The sequence below is a fragment of the Schistocerca americana genome, chromosome 6 (assembly GCF_021461395.2).
Source record: "Schistocerca americana isolate TAMUIC-IGC-003095 chromosome 6, iqSchAmer2.1, whole genome shotgun sequence".
Lineage (NCBI taxonomy): Eukaryota > Metazoa > Arthropoda > Insecta > Orthoptera > Acrididae > Schistocerca > Schistocerca americana.
In genome coordinates, this window is record NC_060124.1 from 366,562,323 (window position 1) to 366,587,735 (window position 25,413).

Here is a 25,413-nt window from a genome sequence, read left to right on the forward strand (position 1 = left end):
GGAGAAGGTGTTGAGGTTCTGGAGGAATGTGGATACGGTGTCCTCACCCTCAATCCAGATCATGAAGATGTCATCATTGCTTCTGAACCAGATGAGGTGTTTGGGATTCTGGTTGTATAGGAAGGATTCCTCTAGATGACTCATGAATAGGTTAGCATAAGATAGTGCCATGAGGGTCCCCATGGCCATACCCCAGATTTGTTTGTAGATAATTCCTTCAACCACAAAAGAAAATGGTATAATAGGAGAATGATTGTTATGAATAGGAGGATAGGGCACAGAGTGTGTTACTGTGAACAGTTCAGTGATAGAGTTGTTGTTATCAGAATCAACAACAAGCGAACACTGACAACAGTTCTGGTATACATGCCGATGTCACAAGCTGAAGATGAAGAGGGAGAGAAAGTGCATGAGGATGTTGAAAGGGTGATACAGTATGTAAAGGGAGGTGAAAATCTAATAGTTATGGGGACTGGAATGCAGGTGTAGGAGAAGGAGCAGAAGAAAGGGTTACAGGAGACAAGTAATGAGAGAGAAGAAATATTAATTGACTTCTGTAATAATTTTCAGTTAGTAATAGCGAATACTCGGTTCAAGAATCACAAGAGGAGGAGGTGTACTTGGAAAATGCCAGGTGATAAAGGAAGATTTCAGTTAGATTACATCATGGTCAGACAGATTCCGAAATCAAATACTGGAATGTAAGGCATACCTGGGAGCACATACAGACTCAGATCACAATGTAGTGGTGATGAAGAACAGGCTGAAGTTTAAGAGATTAGGCAGGAAGAATCAATATGCAAAGAAATGGGATACGGAAGTACTAAGGAATGATGAGACATGCTTGAAGTTCTCTTTAGGCTATAGATACAGCAATAAGGATTAACTCAGTACACGGTACAGTTGAAGAGGAATGGACATCTCTAAAATGGGCAATCGCAGAAGTTGGAAAGAAAAACAGGTACAAAGAAGGTAACTGCGAAGAAATCATGGGCAACCGAAGAAATACTTCGTTGATCAATGAAAGAAGGAAGTATAAAAATGTTCAGGGAAATTCGGGAATACATAAATACAAGTCGCTGAGGAACAAAATAAATAGGAAGTGCAGGAAAGCTATGACGAAATGGCTGCATGAAAAAGGTGAAGAAATTGAAAGAGAAATGATTGCTGGAGGGACTGACTCAGCATGTAGGGAAGTCAAAATAACCTTTGGTGAAATAAAAAGCAAGGGTGGTAACATTAAGAGTGCAATGGAAATTCCACTGTTAAATGCAGAGGAGAAAGTGGATAGGTGGAAAGAGTACATTGGAGGCCTCCATGCAGAGGAAGATTTGCCCGATGTGATAGAAGAAGAAACAGGAGTCGATTTAGAAGAGATAGGGGATCCAGTATTTGAATCAGAATTTAAGAGAGCTTTGGAGGATTTAAGAACAACTAAGGTAGAAGGGATAGGTAACATTCCATCAGAATTTCTAAAATCATTGGGGAGGTGGCAATAAAATCACTGTTTATGCTGGTGTGTAGAATATATGAGTCTGGCAACATTCCAGCTGACTTTCGGAAAAATATCATCCAAACATTTGCAAGGACTGGAAGAGCCAACAAGTTTGTGAATTATCATGCAATCAGCTTAACAGCTCATGCAGCCAAGTTGCTGACAAGAATAATATACAGAAGAATGGAAAAGAAAACTGAAGATGTGTTAGATGATGATTATTTTAGCTCTAGGAAAACGTAAAGCCACCAGAAGGCAATTCGGACTTTGCGGCTGGTAATGGAAGCAAGACTAATGAAAAATTAATACAAGTTCAGACCTGGAAAAAGCATCGACAATGTAAAATGGTGCAAGATGTTCGAAATTCTCAGAAAAATAGGGATAAGCTATAGGGAGAGATGGGTAGTATACAATATGTACAAGAGCCAAGAGGGACTAATAAGAGTAGACGACCAAAAACAAAGTGCATTAATTAAAAAGGGTGTAAGACAGGGATATAATCTTCCACCCCTACTGTTTAGTCTGTACATCAAAGAAGCAATGATGGAAATAAAAGAAAGGTTCAGGAGAGGAATTAATACTCAAGGCGAAATGATATCAACGATACGATTTGCTGATGACATTGCTATCCTGAATGAAAGGAAGTAGAATTACATGATCTGCTGAATGGAATGAACAGTCTAATGACTACAGAACATGGATTGAGAGTAAATTGAAGAAAGAGGGAAGTAGTGAGAAGTAACAGAAATGAGAACAGTGAGAAACTTAACATAGGGACTGATGGTCACAAAGTAGATGAAGTTTAGGAATTCTACTACCTAGGGAACAAAATAACCAATGACGGACGGAGCAAGGAGGACATCAAAAGCAGACCAGCTACGGCAAAAAAGGCATTCCTGGCAAAGAGAAGTCTGCTAGTACTAACATAGGTCTTAATTTGAGGAAGAAATTTGTGAGAATGTACGTTTGGAGCACAGCATTGTATTGTAGTGAAACATGGACTGTGGGAAAACTGGAACAGAAGAGAATTGAAGCACTTGAGATGTGGTGCTACAGGTGTATGTTGAAAATTAGGTGGACTGATAAGGTAAGGAATGAGGAGGTTCTGCACAGAATCAGAGAGGAAAGGAATGTATGGGAAACACTGACAAGGGGAAGGGATTGAATGACAGGACATCTGTTAAGACATCAGGGAATGACTTCCATGCTGCTAGAGGGAGTTGTAGAGGGCAAAAACTGTATAGGAAGACAGAGACTGGAATACAGCCAGCAAATAATTGAAGACATAGGTTTTAAGTGCTACTCTGAGATGAATGGGTTGGTACATGAGAGGAATTTGTGCCACATCAAAATCAAACATGTCAGGAGAGTAATGACTTTTTAAAAAAAGGGGGGAGGGAGGAACGGTAATGATCGGTAGTGCTATGGTCATGGGCATTTGAGATGTAAAGGGAGGTGGCATTAATAGTGATGAGCAGTGCACCATTTGGTAAAGGAATAGGAACTGTGGAGAGTCGGTGGATGAAATGGTTGATATCTTTTATATAGGATGGTAGGTTGGGTGTAATAGGCTGAAGGTGTTGGTCTCCAAGAGCAGAGATTCTCTCAGTGGGGCACAGTAAGCAGCCACAATGGGGCATCCTGGATGGTAGGGTTTACAGATTTTAAGAACCGTGTAGAAGGTAAGAGTGTGGAGAGTGGTAGGGATGAGGAGAGAGGTGTGCTCTGGGGAAAGGTTCTGGCATGGACCCAAAGATTTGAGAAGAGACAGGACATCCTGTTGGATTTCTACAGTGGGGTCACTGTGGACAGGTTTTGTAGGTGGATGAATCAAAGCTAGTGGACTCCCTCTACCAAGTAATCCTTGTCGTTCAAAACAACAGTAGTGGAACATTTGAGTCTCTGCTCTCGTAGAACAGCACCTTCAGCCTATTACCTGCAACCTACCCTCCTATTTAAAAGATGCCAGCCTCCACTGACTCTCCACAGTTCCTGTTTCTTTAACAATGTGCACTGCTCATCACTACTCATGCCACCTCCCTTTACACTAATATTCCCAATGCCCATGGTCTTACCACTATTTAACACTACCTTCCCAATGTCTGACAGATTCCAAACCTACTATCTCCTTCCTAGTCACCATGGCCAACTATATACTCATCCACAATTACTTCTCCTTTGGGGCATTCCCTACAAACACATCTAGGGTATGGCTATTGGGATCGACATGGCACCATCCTATGCCAACCTATTCATAGGCTATCTAGAGGAATCCTACTTAAATGCCCAGAATCCCAACCCCCCACCACCTGGTACAGATTCACTGATGACATCCTTGTGATCCGGATCAAGGACGAGGACACTCTATACTCATTTCTCCAGAACCTCAACACCTTCTCCCCAATTCACTTCAACCCAACACGCCGCCTTCCTTGATATTGACCTCCACCTCAAACATGACTACATCAGTACCCCTTATCCAAATCAAACCTACCAACCACCAGCAATACCTCCACTTCAACAGCTACCACCCATTTCATAGCAAGAAGTCCCTTTGATACAGCCTAGCCACCCATGGTTGTCACACGTGCAGTGACGAGTGGTCCCTCTTGAAATATACAGAGGCTCCCACAGAGGCCTTCACAGACCGTATTACCTTCCCAACCTTGTACAAAAACAAGATGCCTTATCTCTCCAGTCACTTGCCACTTCCCAAAGTCCCACCGTCCTGCCACAGAGTAACAATCCCCTTGTGACTCATAACCACCCAAGACTGGAGCAACTGAATCACATTCTATCCCAGAGTTCTGACTACTTCTCGTCGTGCTCTAAAATGAGGAATGTCCTACCCACTATTTCTCCCACCCCAGACCCACCCACAATGGTATTCTGCCGTCCACCAAACCTACACAATATCTTCATCCACCCCTACACAACCCCTGCTCCCAACCCCTTGCCTCATGGCCATATCTCTGTAATAGACCTAGATGCAAGACCTGTCTCATACATCTTCCCTCGACCACTTATTCCAGTCTGGTCACAAGCATCACCTGTCCCATCAAAGACAGGGAAACTTGTGAAACCAGTCATGTTATCTACAAGCTAAGCTACAGCCACTGTGCTGCATTTTACGTATACATGGCAACCAACAAGCTGTCTGTCTGCCTGAATGGCCACCAACAAACTGTGGCCAAGAAACAGCTGGACCACTCCGTTCCTGAGCACACCGCACAACACAATGTTCTTCATTTTTATGACTGCTTCAGCGCCTGTGCCATCTGGACCCTTCCCACCAACACAAACTCTACTGAACTGTGCAGGTGGTAACTCTCCCTGCAATATATCTTATGTTCCCGTAACACTCCTGGCCTCAGCCTTCTTTAATCACTATCATTATCCATCTAGCACCTTCCCTGTTCCCATTCCAGCACTACACAGCCCTCTATTCCACCAATGCACCCAGTCATTTTACTTCTCTCCTTTTCCACAAGCACCTAGCTGCCCTATCCTCTCTCTACCTTATGCTGCCTCAAGCAGCACTTTACTATCAACCAACCCTAACCTGCTATTCCTCTCCCTCCCCACTCCAACCTCCTCCTTAACCCCACCACCCAGTTGTTCTCCCATAATGCACTGCTGCCCACAGTCTGGCCACAGTAGCCCGAGACTGTGGTTATGCGTGTGACTTTGCATGAGTGTATGTTGTCTTTTTCTGAGGAAGGCCTTGTTGGGCAAAACTCACTTTCTGACAGTCTTTGTTGTGCCTATCTGTGACTCAGCACCTCCGCTATATGGTAAGCAGCAACTATTCTTTTCATAATATTGTAACTTTTAAATGTTCACGCCACCCCCTTGCTCAGGAGTTTTACACTTCCCCCAACCACTGTAGAAAACTTGTCCTGCACATATTTTTCCACTAATTTTCCTTTGTTGACTAGACTACTTCCCTCATTATTTATGATGACATGATATCATACAAACTATATCTGTTCATGGCTGAAATACACATGCTCCTAACATGCATGAAACAAACTATACCAAATGCTACACCATCCATTAGATTTGAAAACTTTGATTGGCAAACCTAGATGATTTCTTCGCACTGTCACATTTGTGAGACCCTTTTGTTTTGACTCATGAGACAAGATTAAAGCAGTTACTACTTTAATAATAATAACAAATGCTCTGTAGCAATCTAGCTGCATTCAAAAATATTCCAAGGCCCAGACTCTAGATTAGAAATGTACACTGTCATAGTCAATGGACCACTTCCAACTATTTCTCTGGAACTTGTGCATAAATTTTCAAAAATACCAAACAGGGTAACACTTCTAAACAATATAAGTTAATGATTGCATTAAAATCAAAGCATCTGAAGTTCCTGCAAAAAGAAATACAAGTTATTTAAGGCAATTAAACTTCATCCAGTACACTATTTCTGTCAACAGCCTCCTCAGATAGCTAACAGTTCCCAGTGTAATCAGTGCAAGGCACCTATTGAACAATTAGCTTCATGCACACACTTAGCTGCCCCACTCTACTATGAAAACAGAAAAAAAATTGATAAGCTTTCACACTGGAAACAGTTTTGTGAGTTCCTGTGAGCTTTTTTTTACTGTAAGAATACTGTCAATGGCGAGTAACTTCTGATATGGTCAACACGTAACACTATCAAATATCATCTCTGCACCAGAGGAGCCAAGACTCGCCTCCTACACCAATAAGGGCAGTCTGGTGACTCCCACATTGCAAATGTTCCAAACAACTCTTAAAACTTTAAAAAAAAAAATTGAGGTTGTTCAGCCAACCACCCCCGAGAAGCATCCTGATTGCCTAAAGTTCTGTATATGTTTTCTCCTGTCACTGTTTGATTAGTAGGTCTCTCATCTATCCAGTTGTATTATATTTTCATGATAACTCTGCAATTCAAACTTAAGTGGTTAGCAGAGCGTTCATAGAACCACTTTCAAACAATTTCTCTATCATTCTATTTTCAAAAAGCACATGGGGAAATGAACACCTTAATTTTTCCACACAGGCTCCAATTTACATTATTTTATCATGTTGGTCATTTCCCTCAATGCACGTTGGAGTCGAGCATATATTTTGCATTTGGAAGACAAACTTACTGATTGTTATTTATAAAAAGATCTCACCCCAATGAAAATTGCCTTTGATTTACCGATTGTCACTTCAACTAGCTTACTGTATCCACGACAGTCTCTTTCCTATTTTGTAATAACATGGCATGAAAAGAGCAATCTTACTTGGAACTTTTTAGATGACCTCTGGTAAGGATCGCATACCAAATAGCAGTACTTCACAAATGAATTGACTACTGTAGTGTAGTTATCCTCCTTAGTAGATTTGTTGTGTCTTCCAAAACACAGTCTTTAGTTCACTTTCCCTACAGACTTTTCAGTGTGATGCTTCAAATTTAGGTTGTTCATATCTGTAATCCCTAAGTATTTAGTTGAATTGATAACCTCTAAATTTTTTTGATTTATCATGCAACCAAAATTTAACGGATTTTTTTTTAGTATTTATGTGGAAGACCTCACGGAAGACCTCACACTTTTTATGTATAACTTAGTCTTAGCTAAACATGTAACATCACCAGAAAGTTTGAAACGCTTAAATGAGCTTAGGAAACTCAGAACATAACATTCAGCTTGTCCTATTAATCTCTCTTACAGCCCACTTTATGTGGATTTGGGATGATGAACCCATCAGCTACTGGCTACAAACAAAAGAGAGTAAACCCAACCTATTGTCCCTTGTATGTCTCACAGAAATTCATCCACATGCCAGATAATTACTCTTTCAACCACTTGTTTCTACATGTTCAGAAATGAAATGTGACAACATGACACACAAAGCTGTTTCATGTTTTTGTGCACAAATAGAGCACTTCCTATTCTATGCAACAGGTATCATAAATTAAACAACTCACTAATGTATGTCTTTTGTGTATTACTAACTAATGTAAGTTCTTATCTGTGATAAAAATGTTTTCTTTGTAATACAGGAACATATTTACAAAAGAAAAATATATGCCTGTTTCATCATCAAAGTTTGTACCAAATTTAAAAGTTGAGGCTCCACAAACTTAACTATACTAAACTGGAATGAAAGGCATAAAGAAGAATCCAGGCAACATACAAAATGTCTACGGAAGTTATATTGCACTTACTTCCACCAAAAACCTAACTCATTGAAGTGCTATTGGTGGTAGTAATTATTTCACAAAAGAATACAAAAATTTTTTTGGTTTTATGATGCTCAACCTGTGAGAAGAAATGAGAATAAGTTTAACACAGTACAATTGCTAAGTGCTAATTTGACGTCTTTGTCTTCATGGAGCAAGTTAGGGATTATACATTAAAGTTAAATTGTTAAACAAGTATTACTCACAGTCAAAAGTGTATGTTGAAGGTGACTCCACAGTCCACCAGTTTTCCAGATTGTCCACACTGGCACAGCGAGGCTCAGAGTGAGGACCATTACGATATATGTAGCAGATGGTACGATTGCGATGATTGAAGTCCAAAGCCAATGTATGCTGATCAAGTTTTGTACCATTCTCATACACAGTACCATTTAGATGGATATGATAGATACTGTAGATGCTGCTAAAAATCAAAGATGGTGGCTCGTCCTCTGGAACTGTTTATGGCCAAATTTAATAAAAAAACTAACAAAAACTTCTACTTAATTATATGAAAAAAAAAAAAAAATTTTGAACTTCTTTCCCACTATAGTGCAAGTAAAGGTATGAGGAAAGGTACCCACTCACTGAATACAAAAAGCAAAGCGCTGAGAAGGAGACTAGCACTTCAACATCTAGTTTGTGTTCATCAGTCCATACGCTCTCACTCATTCACTCACTCTCTCTCTCTCTCTCTCTGTTCTGGCCCCGTTCTCTCTCCCCCTTGATGCAGTAGCTCTCAAGCTGTGAGGAGTTGATTCAGGTGGAATCAGTGGACATGTGTGACCGAGCAGTAAGTGATGGTGAGATGGTAAGAAATGGTGAAGCAAGCCACAGCCATGGGCAGTCACAGGCTGTATGCAAAACAGAGGGAACGGGCAGGAGGAGCTAAGGGAGAGGGAAAAATAATAAATAAAAACTGAGTGTAGATGATTTGGAAACAGAAAAAGAATCCAAGGATTGAGAGACATGCGCACACAGACTACAAAATCTAACAGATATGAGATATGGGTATGACTCAGTGGTTCAGTAGATAAGTGCCTCACAAGAAATCCTTAAGCCTGTGATTTGATCCCCAACAGGTCCTGTACTTTTTATGTCACTTACCACTTCTTTCAATTTTGGCAATGATTTGTTAATGTGGAAATGCTACACTACACTTTGCTTTGGAGTTCATGTTCATGTTAAACTGTAGATCCACCCTATAACTAGCTGGGTAAGTTAATTCCAATGTCAAAGGAGGGGTAGGGCATACCACCTCCAGCAGGATCACATGTGGTATAGCACGGTGGTGTTCAAACCAACTTTCAGATTGATGACAGCTTTGCCTCTAAAGGTAAAGCTTTGCCTCTAAAGGTAAAGCTGTCATCAATCTGAAGGTTGGTTTGAACACCACAGTTCAGACTGATGATAGCTTTACCTTTAGAGGCATAGAGATATATGAAGCTATATAAAAAGAATATCTAGGAACAAAGAAGTGTTATTGTATGACAGTGTTTTGGTCTTCAGGAAGTTTCAAATCAGCGCACACTCTGCCGCAGAGTGTATTCTGGAAATAATGCCCCAGGTTGTGGCAATGCCAACTTTTGCAATGTCCTTTTTTTCCAGGACTACTTAGTCTGAAAGGTATGCCGAGGCACTTCTCTGAAGTTTGAGAGATAGAAGAGAGGTACTGGCAGAAGTAAAGCTGTGAGGAAGGGTTGTGCATCGAACCTGTGGAGCTCAGTTGGTAGAGCTCTTCACCATGTAAGGCAAAGGATCCAGGTTCTGACAAGGATCAAGTTCACAGTTTTACCTGCCAGGAAGTTTATATCAGTGTGAATTACACTGTACAGTAAAAAGTCATTCTAGCTATTCAGCATTGGTGGGAATCATACTCAGAAAATCTAGGACATTTCACAAAAGAAAAAAATGGTCATCATTTACAATATGCAAATCGGAGAACACTTAAGAGGCTAAGAATCAGCGTTCTTAGGTGTATGAGCAACATGGTGCACTGAGGTCACATTGACAGTAAAAAATGCAAGTGTTGTGTGTGTGTGTGTGTGTGTGTGTGTGTGTGTGAGAGAGAGAGAGAGAGAGAGAGAGAGAGAGAGAGAGGTATTTGGTTTATGTGCCCATTTGTCAGTCAAAACTGCTCCATACAGTAATAATTATTTTCTTCAGAGTATTGTTTACATTCAACACTTTGCCAGCATTTTAAGAAACTTTAATAATGTATATTATTTGGGCCATAGATTTTCTAATAATTCTAAAAGTGACAGAATCCATAAAAGCACAAATAAGACTATTAGAGTTTTACAATCAGGGATATTCCCTTCTACTGGTGATGGAAACAAACAAAACAGTGAACTATGTAAAATATTTTAAAAATGATATTTTTTGAATCAGACTTAGTGGTGCCCGCGTACTGTTTCATTTCCTGCTTCCTATAAATTTTCCTCTGACTTGTTTATCAACCTGTCTGTTGTCACATATCTGTAGTGTGGCTAGTTAGTGCTCTTTAATTAAATGACTGCTACCACGAAATGTACGGTGGCTTGCAGAGGATACAAACAATGGTATTAAAGTAGGGATGGAGTTTAAAAGTTGTTTATGGCACACCTGCACTTTGAGTCTCTTTTCACTTAACTTTCTGTGTAGTAAATCTTTTCACTTGTAATTTCTAACACGTGGAGCTTTCTTTTCTTTCCTTTCCTTTTTTTTCTGTGTGTACCTCATCAAATCTTGAATCTGTAGTTTTCATCTTCAAAAGATCACACAATCTTAAAAATGGTCATGTCCAGGAATGGAGATGCCAATTTTTGTTTTACAACACAGTCCCCCTCTGAAGAAATTACATTTTCCTCAACATACTGCTCACTTATTTAAACCCTCCAAAAGTAGAAAGTGTCAAGCTCCCTACATAAAATAATATAACAGTACATTTGTATACCATTTTTTATCACGTTTCCTGCAGTTTGCATCACTAACTGTATCATATAGTAGTTTCTGAGTAATTAGGAATCTGTTCTCTTTCAAAACTGCTCCATACAGTAATAATTATTTTCTTCAGAGTATTGTTTACATTCAACACTTCGCCAGCAAATTTAAGAAACTTTAATAATGTATATTATTTGGGCCATAGATTTTCTAATAATTCTAAAAGTGACAGAATCCATAAAAGCACAAATAAGACTATTAGAGTTTTACAATCACTATGGCCCAAATAATATATATTATCAAAGTTTCTTAAAATGCTGGCGAAGTGTTGAATGTAAACAATACTCTGAAGAAAATAATTATTACTGTATGGAGCAGTTTTAAAAGAGAACAGATTCCTAATTACTCAGAAACTACTGTATGATACAGTTAGTGATGGGCCATAGATCAAGCACTAACACAATGAAATTTTCTTGTTAAAAATGTGGTAATACTGATGCCCACATCTACAACATTTCTCCAACATTTAAGCAACAGTTTCCATTTATTATACATGTGAATTCTCATGGCATGTTGATTGTCAGTGCAGAAAGCTGTCTAACTCTCCCTTTTAAGCTAATCAGAATTCTACCCTCTGAGAACCATTTTAATTATTTGCTGAGTGCATACAACTTGTGGAAGAGGTTTATTACATTTAAAAGTAATGTATGAATCAGAACATAGGAAACTGTAGTCTGTTTTCAAAATTTGAGTTTGGATTTGTAGCACATTTGTAGTGTGCTTACTGCAGCAGGTGTATGTTATTCAAAGCCTGGTTTACTAGGGCCAGCTGGATGCAAAAACAAGGAAGTGAGCATTTGCAGACAGTTCACCAGTGTTCACTAACATTCACTTGTATCTCTGAACAAGCATTTACACAAGAAGGAAGAAAATGAACATAGCCTTATATTGTCTTCATAGCCAACAGTTCATGTGAGTGGAGATGAAAATCAGAGGGAGCCAACTCCGCACTGTATGGTGGGTATCAAACACTTCCCACTGATAATGCTGCAACAGCATCCTCAATGCCTTGATGGGAGACTATTTTTCTAGGAATCTTTACGTGCTCATGGGCACTCAGAATGGAGAAAAGCGATGTGACATGATCGACGGGCATCCTAGGGACACAGCACAACATATTTACACAAAGCTTCATCTGATTTTGACTGTGGTTTCCATTTCATGATTGATCAGACCTTACTTTCTGTATAGCCCTCATAATTTGATAACATGATAGGGTGATCCCAGGTGACTTTTATTCCAGGCAAACCATTTTTATTCATCATCAAAAATCTTTAATGTAACAGTGATACAGCTATGTAATTATGACTTCTATGAAAGTAAGCAATGACAATGAGCAAGCCTTTCATGCGTTTTTAATTTTAGTTGTCGTAATTAGACATACTTACACTTGTTTCCTTTCAAGGAAATTTATTGTGCTTTTCCTCTTTAATTTAAAGAAACACAAAGCCTGTGCTTATTCATTCCATTCCTGCATAATGCAAGATTCTAATGAATTTATCATCTTTCTCACATCCCAGATTAACTTCTGAGTGTTTTGGCAATTTTTTTGGATTCCAGAAGCACCAATGAGATCTATATACTTCTATCACGAACATTATATTTTCTTTACAGCACTCCATGACTCAAGCAAATCTTGTCAAAAACAGAAGTAGGCAAGACAGAAGAAGAAAGGTTTCTGTACTGGTAGTACTGAAGCGGAGGGGGCGCAAACTTCCTTTGAAGGTATGTTAAAAGTTAGTATGACAGGACATGAATGATCACTATCAAATGCAAACCAGACACTGCCGAATGCAAACTGTTCATGCTCACCTACAGATTACACCAGAGAGAACTGTCATTCACTGATGCTTCTTCACTTGTGTTTAGTCCAGTGGAAACCAGGCTTAAGGTGTTGTTTATGAAGAACACACTTCATAAATGCCACAGAAACAAAATATTACACTACTGTGACCAACAAACATGGAGATATGAGTGATGATGGATATTTGATGCAATATATTGACATGACGAATGAAGAGTTTGCTATGTTTTACTTATTATGCCTGTTATTGCTCCTGATACAACATAGATCTCTTAGATTGGATAAATTTGGAAGCATGAGGATATATTGTATGTGCTTAAATCTCTCTGCAAGAAATAGAACTTTCTGTCACATTTACCATTCACTGCTTCACAATGAGTTCCTTTTTCCCTGTAGCCTTCCACACAAGAGCAGGAGTATGAACCAACAGCATTACTGCAAAGCTGATCACAAGAGCCTTCAATCTGACATTCATCAGCATCTGTGAACAAATGTAACAAAACCAGTGCATACAACAAAAGGCATTTAATAATATACATTACGCAATGTTCCCAAAATATTGCCATTTCTGCCTTAAACAGTAGTTTTTGCTATGTGTTAGATCATGCTGTATCTAATTTTCAGTCTTCTAAAAGGAACAACTGTATACATTCAGTGAACACAAGACAGAGAAACTATTTCTAAGTGTGGAGGGCTGCCTGTAACATCCCTCAGTCAAAACATGACTACATGCTGGTCATTCACAGAAGTGGATTTTTTTTTAAAAAAAAAGGGTACAACAAAATTTGATAAATGTAATCCAGCCACAAACATACAAACAAATAATACAACTGGACAGAAAAAAAAATTCTACTCGCTCTGCAGTGGCAGGAGAAAAGCCATGCAAAAATGAAGGAAATGTGGAAGGTTTTGGAGCCAGTGGCTCCTGTTTCTGGTAGAAAGTTTGAACGGGAAGAAAGAGGGATGAGGGAATAAGGATGAAGGAAAATGACTGGCATGGTTGAGGAAAAGGCGAGAGTTATGGAAAGGCCACCTAAAATTCTGGGTCAGAGCAACTTTTCCATAACTCTTCACATTCCTAAACCACACAAGTCCTTTCCCTTCATCTCTCTTTCTTCCCTTTCAACCCTTCCACAGCTTTCACACTTCCTTCACTTTTATACCAGTTTTTTCCTGCTGCCACTTGGTGAACAGATTTTTTTTTTTATCTGATTATATTATGTTTTCAAAAATTTATGATTTTCTTTGATATACTACTTACTCAGAAATTTATCTATGGAGGAGAAGAATTTGTCAAATAGGAATGGTTTCAATTTACGTTTTTTTTTTTTTTTTTTTTTTTTTTTTTTTTTTTTTTTTTTTAACTATCATTGTCTAACAGAGCTTTTAATTCACGAGGGAGCTGATCAAATATCTTTATGTCTGCACACTTTGCTCCTCTCCATGCAAGATTAAGGTTAAATTGTGAATAGTGGAGGCTATTTCGGTTACCAGTGTTATATTTATGAACACTCCAGTGGAAGACTCTGCAGGAGAGACACTCAGTAGCTCGGTACGGGCTTTTGTTGAAGTTTCGAGAACATACCTTCACCAAGGAGTCAAGCAGTATATTGCTCCCTCCTACGTATATCTCGCGAAGAGACCATGAGGATAAAATCAGAGAGATTAGAGCCCACACACAGGCATACCGACAATCCTTCTTTCCACGAACAATACGAGAATGGAATAGAAGGGAGAACCAATAGAGGTACTCAATGTACCCTCCGCCACACACCATCAGGTGGCTTGCGGAGTATGGATGTAGATGTATATGTAGAACACTGCTATTGCTTTCAAGTAGTGCCTGATTCTCCACAGCAAACTTCATAATAGAGTAAATATATTGAGAGGCTGCTATTGATATGCCTCTTTTCTTAAATAGTTGCCTACATAAAGTTCAAAATTAAACACTAGATAATTTTTTTGATGCTTTCATCACCAAAATCAACAATTAAACCTGCTGCTTACAATTAATGAAGCACTTTGATCCAGCTATGTTTGTAGCAAGCATGATTACTACCATAAGTGATTTAAAAACTAAGAAAGTACTTTATTAGCTGCCTATCTCCATTCATTACTGAGTTATGGAATCATTTTTTGGGGAAATTCAAGTCACAAGGATAATATTTTCAGACTACAGATGCGTGTTTCAATTACATCTGGCATTAATTCAAGAACATGCTGCGAAGACCTCTTCAAAAAAACTGGCCATTCTGACAACTACTTCACAATATATATTTTCATTAATGCCCCTTGTCATAAACAATATTTCTCTCTACACAAAAAAGTGAAAAGCATGAATATAATACTAGGGCATGAATATAACACTAGGACCAAAAACAACCTCTACAAAGACCTCAAGGGATTAACATTAGTATAGAAAGGAGTCACATACATTGGTAAATGAGAGTTCAACAACCTATTAGAGCACATTAAATATCATATAGATAATGTAGTCAGGGTTTCCACAAGTTTCCCCAAGTGAAATTCCCTGATATTTCCCCGATTTCCAGACAAATTTTGACATCTGAAGGTTAAGTTAAGATATAAGTTGACAATCTGTCTTTGTGGCTATGGAACAAGAAACAATACTGCAAACGAGGAAATATGTATTAAAAAGAAAGAAAGAAACACACACTTGCAAGCAGAAGGCATTTCCTGATGCAAGCAAAAATCTTAAGTACTAACATCAACATTTTTTGTAATGAACTGTTTTTAGATGGAGAAAGCAAGCCAAATGGTATATGTATTTCATTAAGACAACTTATGTTATTTTATTTCAATAAAATGAAACACATCTGGTGACAAAAACACCCATTCCTTTGGAGTCGCAAAACAGGTTTAAAATACCTTCACTGCTTTCACAAATAACCTCAGAAAAAAAGTAGACTTCTTGAAAGAAGTGTATAAGGCGAGAATTGTGTAAACCAACATTGTAGGTGACGCCAGTAAAATGTTGGTTCTACTTTGTTTGTTATTGTTGGTTATTACCCACTGTGTTATATCTATTATTTTACAGGTAATGTGTGATTCTTCTTTCGAGAAATATATAAGTATATAACATACAAACTGCCAGCGAATGACACAATTTTCTTCTTCTTATCAGCCATACTTTCTAAAATATAAACTTCTTTTGAAGTGCCAAAATGTACTAGAACAAATAAAATGAATATAAAATGCCACACTGTACAACGCACTCGCAGTGAGACAGTCGTAATTCCTGAAATCCATCGCCCATGGCCTCTGGCCTGCTGAAGAGCACCGCACTCCTTGGTCCATGGACAAACCATGAAAATCCGCTGCATTACGCCACACACAAACAGACCCAGCCTGCGGGCAGATCAGGGAGACTAGACCCGACGGGCAGGGCCTGTACATTGTCTCTGAGAATCAGATCCAAACAAACCATTCCTCATACCTCCCTGCCTCTCAGCGGCAGCTGCTCGGCTAGCAGCAAGAAGTGGTGGCAGCACTGACTGCAAGCAAGCTGAGGGGAGTGGTAGGAATGGGAGAAGCAGTAGAAATGAGCGAATAGGGGGGCAGTGCACCTACTCAGCTGCACCCAGCCAGCAACGATGCATGACACCTCATTAAACAAATAATTTCATCTACTGAGACAAAAAAGTGATTTTTTCAGTGGTTTTCTTTTCCCAAATTTCCCTGATTTCCCTGATGTGTTTGAAATTCCCTGATTTCCAGAACCTGTGACAACCCTGGTAGTAGAGTTTAGGACTGCGCAACTCCTAGTGCTCCACTGAAGACTAATCTTCTCAAGAACTCTTAAATTTAATGTTTCAGGTTAATTTATAATTGGAATTGGCAATTTAATACACTAATGTAATGTCATTTCACTGTATTGCACTTAAATTAAATGTACTTCCTTGCCTTTTTTCCACATCCCAGAGATCACTCTTGATGGAATCCATGTAACACCATTAATGTAGTAATGTAAAAGAGCAAGAGTTGCTGAACTCTAGCATTCAAGATCTATAACATGTGATTTTCAGTACATGTTCCGATTACTAAGCACACCCAGGAATTTTAAACAATCAGTTTTAGGTATTTTCTTTCCCTGATACAGTACTGTTACCATTTTAATAAAATTTAATGAACATTTTTTTTCTTTTTCCTAATTTGAGTGACAGGCTACTTACCAAGAATCAATCAAAAATGCTTTTGAATATTTCATTTAATACCTATTCAATAGCTACAGCTTTGTTGCGCTTGATTATGATGATTACCTATCAGCAAACTACACATTTCTGCTTCAGTATCAAATGGAGGGTCTTTTATATATAGCAACGAAAGGAGAGGACACAATATTGAAAGATGTGGAATACCAGTATTACTTTGCTCCCACTAAGGAGAAGATTCATTGCGAGAGCTGCATTATCTTTCTAACACGACCCTTTACTTCCCATCAGTTAAATATGAGTTAACCATTTACTCATTGTATCTCAAAAGCTTCCCCAAAAGAATGTTGTGATTTGGACAGTCGTATAATTGCCTTACACAGATAAAAAAAACATCCTGGTAGGTGAAATCTTGTCACTCAGATATTTTAATATGCAATCTGAGAAACAGTAGATGGCATGTTCAGTAGAGAGCCCCCTTTGGAATCCAAACTGTAACTGACTTGGGTATGAAACTTCCTGGCAGATTAAAACTGTGTGCCCGACCGAGACTCGAACTCGGGACCTTTGCCTTTCGCGGGCAAGTGCTCTACCATCTGAACTACCGAAGCACAACTCACACCCGGTCCTCACAGCTTTACTTCTGCCAGTATCTCGTCTCCTACCTTCCAAACAGCAAAGTTGTGAGGACCGGGTGTGAGTCGTGCTTCGGTAGTTCAGATGGTAGAGCACTTGCCCGCGAAAGGCAAAGGTCCCGAGTTCGAGTCTCGGTCGGGCACACAGTTTTAATCTGCCAGGAAGTTTCATATCAGCGCACACTCCACTGCAGAGTGAAAATCTCATTCTGGAAACATCCCCCAGGCTGTGGCTAAGCCATGTCTCTGCAGTATCCTTTCTTTCAGGAGTGCTAGTTCTGCAAGGTTCGCAGGAGAGCTTCTGTAAAGTTTGGAAGGTAGGAGACGAGATACTGGCAGAAGTAAAGCTGTGAGGACCGGGTGTGAGTCGCGCTTCGGTAGCTCAGATGGTAGAGCACTTGCCCACGAAAGGCAAAGGTCCCGAGTTCAAGTCTCGGTTGGGCACACAGTTTTAATCTGCCAGGAAGTTTCATATCAGCGCACACTCGCTGCAGAGTGAAAATCTCATTCTGGGTGACTTGGGTATCTTACATATGCAGATAGTCTCAACGATTCTTAAGTACAGCACATTTTTCAAAAGTTTTGAAAAAGAAGTTAATGGTGAAATGAGTCAATAGTTTAAATTCCTCATAATGATATATGAGGAGGAGTGATCTGTACATACTTCTAAGAAATTTTTTACAGACAAGATTGTGGTCCAAACCATTTTTTATTGACATAATGCACTATGTATTTCAAATGAGAAAGTTCCAAGATGAGCTTCACTCACGAAGTAAATGTAAAAATTGGCATAAATGTGCACTTTTACTATATATTGTGGATTTTAACAACCGACAAGTGTCACAAGAATGCTACATATGTAGACATGCCAACATCCACAAAGTGCATTTTTTAGCTTTGCCTATGTATTTACTTGTGACAAATCTGTTTGTAATTTTATTTTTGACAAACCTTTGTGGAATTTGCAATATACTCTCCACTAAAATGTTAACATGGCATGAGTAATGAACTCACTATGGAACTTGACATACAACCAAAAAAGTTTTTAAACATCTGAAACGGAGCAAGGTGGCGCAGTGGTTAGCACACTGGACTCGCTTTCAGGAGGACAATGGTTCAAACCCACATTGGCCATCCTGATTAGGTTTTCCATGATTTCCCGAAATCACTTCAGGCAAATACCGGGATGGTTTCTTTGCAAGGACACGGCCGACTTCCTTCCCCATCCTTCCCTAGTACGATGGGACCGATGACCTTGCTATTTGGTCCTCTCCCCCAAATCAACCAACCAAATATCTGAAGATGACTATCTTAGCTGTTGAAACAGATCAATAAAAAAACAGAGTTGAATGTGGATAGAGGCTATAAAAAATTCTTTAGAACCAATAGTTATTAAGATCTGTCCCACTAACTTTCTTAAAGAACACCTCAGTCTGCCTGGAAAGATGTCTTATGAAAGTGATGTACTCAATATGAGTACAGTAGCTATATCAGATGAACATGTTTTACACATTTTGCTTGAAATGACTGCATGACAGTTTTCACCATTAAGAAGTTAAATATTCTCCTGGTTTCACTAGAAGTGATTGAATGCTTGTGGTACTGATTGTCCCATAAAGACTGCAAAGCTTCTTCTTTCAGATGACTGTACTGAATTTCTCGGTTACATTTTGAAAATTATTATTAAAGACATTTTTTGTTGTGTGTTTGATGTCAAGGACCATTTGGTCATATCTTCAACTAGTAGATCATCTTGTTCATGGTTAAGACTTTTCTGTTTCCCTTCTCCATATAGTTTTGATTCTATTTTCAGAATTACAAATCTCTAACATCACATGCAAGCTTTTTGATTTTCTTGTAAATCTTCTCAATAACCAACAATGCCTTTTGTATAATACAAAGACAGTTGCACACCTGTGCTTATCACTGATCATTAGATATAGTTCTCTCTTTCTGTTACATGATACTTCATCTTTTGTTACCACAATTTCTTTGATATACCAGTGATGCCATATTTCTCAGTTTTAATCAAGAAACAGCTGATAAAGGTGGAGAGAAATCTGATTAGAAATTTACGGCCACTGCTTAGTATAGTTCAATCCACCTGACACAGACTATCAAATGGATAGATTTTTTCCCTGCTATAATGTGAACAGGATCCCATTTTGTACAATGAAGTATCATAAAATTTCCTACACAAGAAAAGTTTAAGAAGACAACACAACAAATGAAGTAAACTTACCTACACAGTTTGTGCCAACAGGCTTCTCTCCTTCTCGACAATAACATATAGCGCCACTAGGACTATGTCGACAAGCATGTGAGCACATCATACTGGAACAGCTCACACCATCAGCTGGAAATATACAACAGAAATACAATCTCTCACAACTAACAGCAACACTAAGAAAAATGAACAGGTTTTCTTTGTGCAAGAAGTGAGAGCATTGTTGTTATTTAAATTACAACAATGTGCAGCAACCACTGCCAGAGAAAAAATATTTTTCCCTATTCTGCTTCAGTTATATTTAAACAAATATAATAAATACATAGCACAAAGAAACAACTGGTGTGCACTGTTATGATACCTCTGCTTATATTTTGATTCAGTGAGGGAAGGACACAAAATGAATTGATAAGGAACTGGACAAAGTAGTAAGAAATAAACTCATCTTTCTCTATCATGTTTAGAGGGGCATAAAAGTAACAAATAAGGCATGCAGGGAATTTCAGGAACCCTTAGGTTACATGTGAAACTGTCGGTGTTTACTTGTGTGTTAGATAATAGGAATTTAAATGGTGAAAAGATAAAGTCTATCAAAGTATAAAATTAAAGCAGTATCTTCTTCTGCTACATATACTTGAAGTAGATTACAAACGCTAAGGTGAAAAGGTAGTTCAGTACAATGTCACCAGACATCCATCACCAGCCCAACACTATAATGTTGGGCTGGTGCCTGCAACACACTTCACAGTGGTTTGCAGAATATGTAGGTATGGAAGCTGCAAAGAATGACCACATCATTCATGCCACATAATGTATGAAAATAATGCAGTAGTTATGACTACCTGAAATCTCCTTCTTATAATGTAAATCTAGTGTTTTCGGGCTGCATTGTTTTTCTTGGTAGAATAATTTGAATATTTTTATGCAAAAGGAAGCATCAGTTCAAACAATGTAATTAGTGTTAATAATAATAAAAATGGCAACAGCAGTAATAATAATAATAATAATAATAATAACAAAGTTCTGAATGGCCACAAATTAGCTTTACTTACGGTAAACATAATCTGGTTTGCAGAAGTCTCCTTCGTCTTTTCCATCTGGACACTCAGACGTGGAATTGCAAAGTGCTGACACTGGAAGGCATTCCACTGTGTCAGGACATCTAAATTCGTTCCAGAGGCATTTGTAATTCACATGACCTGTAAAATTTAACTACAGTTATCAAAAGTGTCCATGAACCAACATTAATATTCTGAAGAGTGTACATTTGATGTGGATTTCATCACTTACACCTTTCAAGGTCTTCATCCGAAGCATCATCCTCTGGACTTCCACAGTCAATCTCGCCATCACATAGCCATGCTAAAGGGATGCACAGCTTGGATTTTGTGCACTGGAATGACTGCGGCCTGCAGGTTTTTTGTTCTGAAAGGAATATGTTAAAATTGTTAATAAATACATGCATATTCAATTTACATTCATTGTATGGGTTCAGTCTGGAGTGATGGGGAGGGGGGGGGGGGGGTAATTTGCATCTTACTTCTTTTCTGGGAAACTGTATTCACATCTACTCAAAATATTTTTCTTCAAGGTGAATGCACTACTGGAACTTCTCAAACAGCCTAGTGAAGACTCTGCAATGTGCTTTCTTTGTGAAAGCTCAGAGGAAAACACAACTGCTTCCAATGCTTATAAATGACTCATTGCGCTTTGAAAGGAGCAAGAAATCACAATGCCATGCAAGGACACCCAAATAATAGTTAGTAAGGGGAGGGCAGGAGGGCACTAGTCCTAGGGTAGGGAGTATTTTTAATATTTTGGAAGACAAATGGTGACTTCCAAGTACCCATAAAAAAGTTCAATTTCTAACTCTGTTAAAAACTGCCTAATACCAACTTTTAAATCATTTTCTCAAAAGAAGAACACCTTATTACACTATATGTTTTTCCTTTCCCTGAGAGTTAGGGGGCTGTGATTCCTCCTTGCCCCTGGGTACAGGCGCCCTTGAGGCAGTCCTCAAGAAATTCTTGTGTTTTGGCAATCCTACAAGTAGGCACACGATTATTTTTGTCAGCACCATCTGAGTTATTCCAAAGAGGTTCAAAAGACATAAAAAAACTTAAATACACAGTTCTGAAGTTCCACAGTAATCACTGTATTTAAGTTTTTAATATTTATATTCCTCCAAGTACTGACAGAATATTCCACAAACATTACAAAAACACAATCTTTAGCCCATCATTCTACAGATACCATCTCCAAGTTTGGCTGTGCTTACGTATCCACTTCAGCGAAAAAAAAGTACAGTGCTTTTTTTCTTACACTCTTTACTCTCTCCACTTTTACATGACAAATAACTTTAACAGAGAGTTAGATGAATACCATTACATCTCTGGACCATACTGACAAAAGGAAAGTCATAGTTTTAACCACTATTAACAACAACGTTACCACAGATGAAGCGCTACCTTGTCCTAGCATAGGATGGGAAATGGAACTGGCCATGGTTTTGTTGGAGAAAACATTCACCTGAAGTGATTCCTGAAAACCACGTGTAATTTACATACAGATGCTGTACATGGATTTGAACCTTATTCCTCCGAAATATAAAACCAGTGTCTTACAAGCTTTCTGAGAATTTAACTTGACTTGGGTCACACTGGTACATCTACATCTTTGATGCATTGGTGAACATTAATTTGGATACGTGAGGAAAAATGTTGAATATGGGATCCAGTGAGGTTTGGTACTAGGCATACTCCTATTCTTGACACACCAGAGAGAGCCAGGTGAATAGCAAAACAGGATAATAACTAGTTCACAGCAAGCAGTTTAATCTTAATCTTACAAAAACTAATTTTATGCATGCAAAACTAAAACGACTTCCATGGACAAAATGTAGTGGTCAATGTGCAGACACAAAATGACAACTCATGTGTGAAGTTCCAAGCAATCGAGATGGATATCAAACTAAGGCAGCACATGGATAAGTTAACCAAAAAGCCTGTTTTTGTCTGATTTCCACTTAGAAAATGGTGTTATTGTGTTGTCCAGCAGACAGGGTTCATAGCATACTTTCACTGGCTGCTGCTTGAAAGCATAATCTTCTGGGAGAATGCAGCTGAAGTCAAGAAAATATTAGATCTCCAGAAGCATGCACTAAGAATATTACGAAAAAATTAAAACCAAACACCTGGAAGAAGCCTTTTCAAGGACCCTGAGATCCCTACACTGACATGCTAATATCGAATCACAACACTCAAACAGTGGATATTGAATCTGACTAGGTCAAGGAAAATGAAATAAGCACGATAATCCCCACCTTAAAAAACAAACACTCAGCTGCTTGGGATGGTATGTCAAGTGCTGTAGTTCAAAAATACATAAAACAAATAGTTAAACCACATCAAAGACTCATTTATGCATTTACTGTCTACGTACTTAACAAACTGCAAGTAGTCTACTAAACTTTCATGCAGAACAGATAATTCCCAGTCTTCTAGACTTTGAGGCATTACAGTCAGTTGCAATGAAAGGTGTAACTGAAGCAACCATATATCTTCTACATCAAGGACTACACGCTAACATCAGTAAATCCCAGCTAACAACATTTCAAACAACTGGCTCTTATCAGGCTGAAATCAGCAGTATACATTGTGTTGAATCACAGAAACAGATAACATTAAATTTTTTTGTGTCCACCTGGACAAAAATCTTCACTGGGTAAACCACATTAACTCTGTATGTGAGACAATCAGCAGTAGCTTGTACATTATAAGCCAACTGGCAAAAATAGTTCCAAGTCAAACTTTAAAAATGGTCTACTATGGAACAATTTATCCATTTCTTAATTATGGAATTGAACTGTGGGGCTGTGTGGCAGACCTGTACCTGAACAGAATATTAGTACAACAGAAGACAGTTACTACGTTAATGCATAGACTGAGATCCACTCAATCCTGTAATGAAACCTTACGTCAACATAAATCATTAACAATTTATTATTTATGCTGCTATAAACTTATTACATTTGTTGGGAATAGTAAAAACAAAGAAAATAAATGTAGTGGTACACACAATTATGATACTACAAGTAAGGGTAAGTACTTCAGGCAGAGGACAAAACTAAAAATAACTGACAACAGCCTTTATATTAATGGGTAGACCTGGTTCAATAAGCTCCCACATACTCTAAAAACTTGTGAAGCAAAGCTATTCCACAAGGAGTTAAACGCTTTCCTTGTAAATAGGCGTTTGTATTCACTCAGTTAATTCTAAGTTACATGTTCCCTGTTGCAACACATAATATACTTACAATACTAAGATAAATATATGTACAAGTACTACATGTAACTACCGAGCAAGGTGGTGCAGTGGTTAACACACTGAACTTGCTTTCGGGAGGACAATGGTACAATCTTGCATCCGACCATCCTGATTTAGGTTTTCCGTGATTTCTTGAAATCACTTCAGGCAAATGCCGGGATGGCTACTTTGGAAGGGCACGGCCGACTTCCTTCCCTAATCCAATGAGTTGATGACCTTGCTGTTTTGTTTCTTCCACCAAATCAACCCCAACCAACTATCAGTTTAATAAGTCACAGCTGCAAAATACTAACGCGAATTCTTTACAGACGAATGGAAAAACTGGTAGAAGCTGAACTCAGGGAAGATCAGTTTGGATTCTTGTAGAAATGTTGGAACACGTGAGAAAATACTGACCCTACGACTTATCTTAGAAGAAAGATTAAGGAAAGGCAAACCTACGTTTCTAGCATTTAACAATGTTGACTAGAATACTCTCTTTCAAATTCTGCAGGTGGCAGGGGTAAAATACAGGGAGCAAAAGGCTATTTACAATTTGTACAGAAACCAGATGGCAGTTATAAGAGTCGAGGGGCATGAAAGGGAAGCAACGGTTGGGAAGGGAGTGAGACAGGGTTGTAGCCTTTCCCCGATGCTATTCAATTTGTATATTGAGCAAGCAGTAAAGGAAACAAAAGAAAAATTCGGAGTAGGTATTAAAATCCATGGAGAAGAAATAAAAACTTTGAGGTTCGCCGATGACATTGTAATTCTGTCAGAGACAGCAAAGGACTTGGAAGAGCAGTTGAACGGAATGGACAGTATCTTGAAAGGAGGGTATAAAATGAACATCAACAAAAGCAAAACGAGGATAATGGGATGTAGTCAAATTAAATCGGGTGATGCTGAGGGAATTAGATTCGGAAATGAGATAATTAAAGTAGTAAAGGAGTTTTGCTATTTGGGGAGCAAAATAACTGATGATGGTCGAAGTACAGAGGATATAAAATCTGGACTGGCAATGACAGGGAAAGCGTTTCTGAAGAAGAGAAATTTGTTAACATCAAGTATAGATTTAAGTGTCAGGAAGTCGTTTCCGAAAGTATTTGTATGGAGTGTAGCCATGTATGGAAGTGAAATGTGGACAATAAATACTTTAGACAAGAAGAGAATAGAAGCTTTCGAAATGTGGTGCTACAGAAGAATGCTGAAGATTAGATGGGTAGATCACATAACTAATGAGGAGGTATTGAATAGAATTGGGGAGAAGAGGAGTTTGTGGCACAACTTGACTAGAAGAAGGGATCGGTTGGTAGGACATGTTCTGAGGCATCAAGGGATCACCAATTTGGTACTGGAGGGCAGTGTAGAGGGCAAAAATCGTAGAGGGAGACCAAGAGATGAATACACTAAGTAGATTCAGAAGGATGTAGGCTGCAGTAGGTACTGGGAGATGAAGAAGCTTGCACAGAATAGGGTAGCATGGAGAGCTGCATCAAACCAGTCTCAGGACTGAAGCCCACAGCAATAACAACAGTAAGAATATTAACAGGAATCCAAAATACATTTCACAAAACATTCACCT

At 38.6% G+C, this 25,413-nt stretch overlaps 1 protein-coding gene across 1 annotated transcript in view; it reads right to left on the bottom strand.

The window, feature by feature from the left end:
• LOC124619330 (low-density lipoprotein receptor-related protein 1) overlaps window positions 1–25,413 on the bottom strand; it is a 756,280-nt gene that overhangs the window by 324,287 nt on the left and 406,580 nt on the right. The window contains exons 4-8 of the mRNA XM_047145639.1: window positions 20,814–20,948; window positions 20,576–20,722; window positions 19,539–19,652; window positions 12,848–12,970; window positions 7,910–8,161 (exon numbers count right to left, since the gene is read on the bottom strand). Coding sequence (XP_047001595.1) covers window positions 7,910–8,161; window positions 12,848–12,970; window positions 19,539–19,652; window positions 20,576–20,722; window positions 20,814–20,948 — 771 coding nt within the window. The remainder of the gene's footprint in view (window positions 1–7,909; window positions 8,162–12,847; window positions 12,971–19,538; window positions 19,653–20,575; window positions 20,723–20,813; window positions 20,949–25,413) is intronic.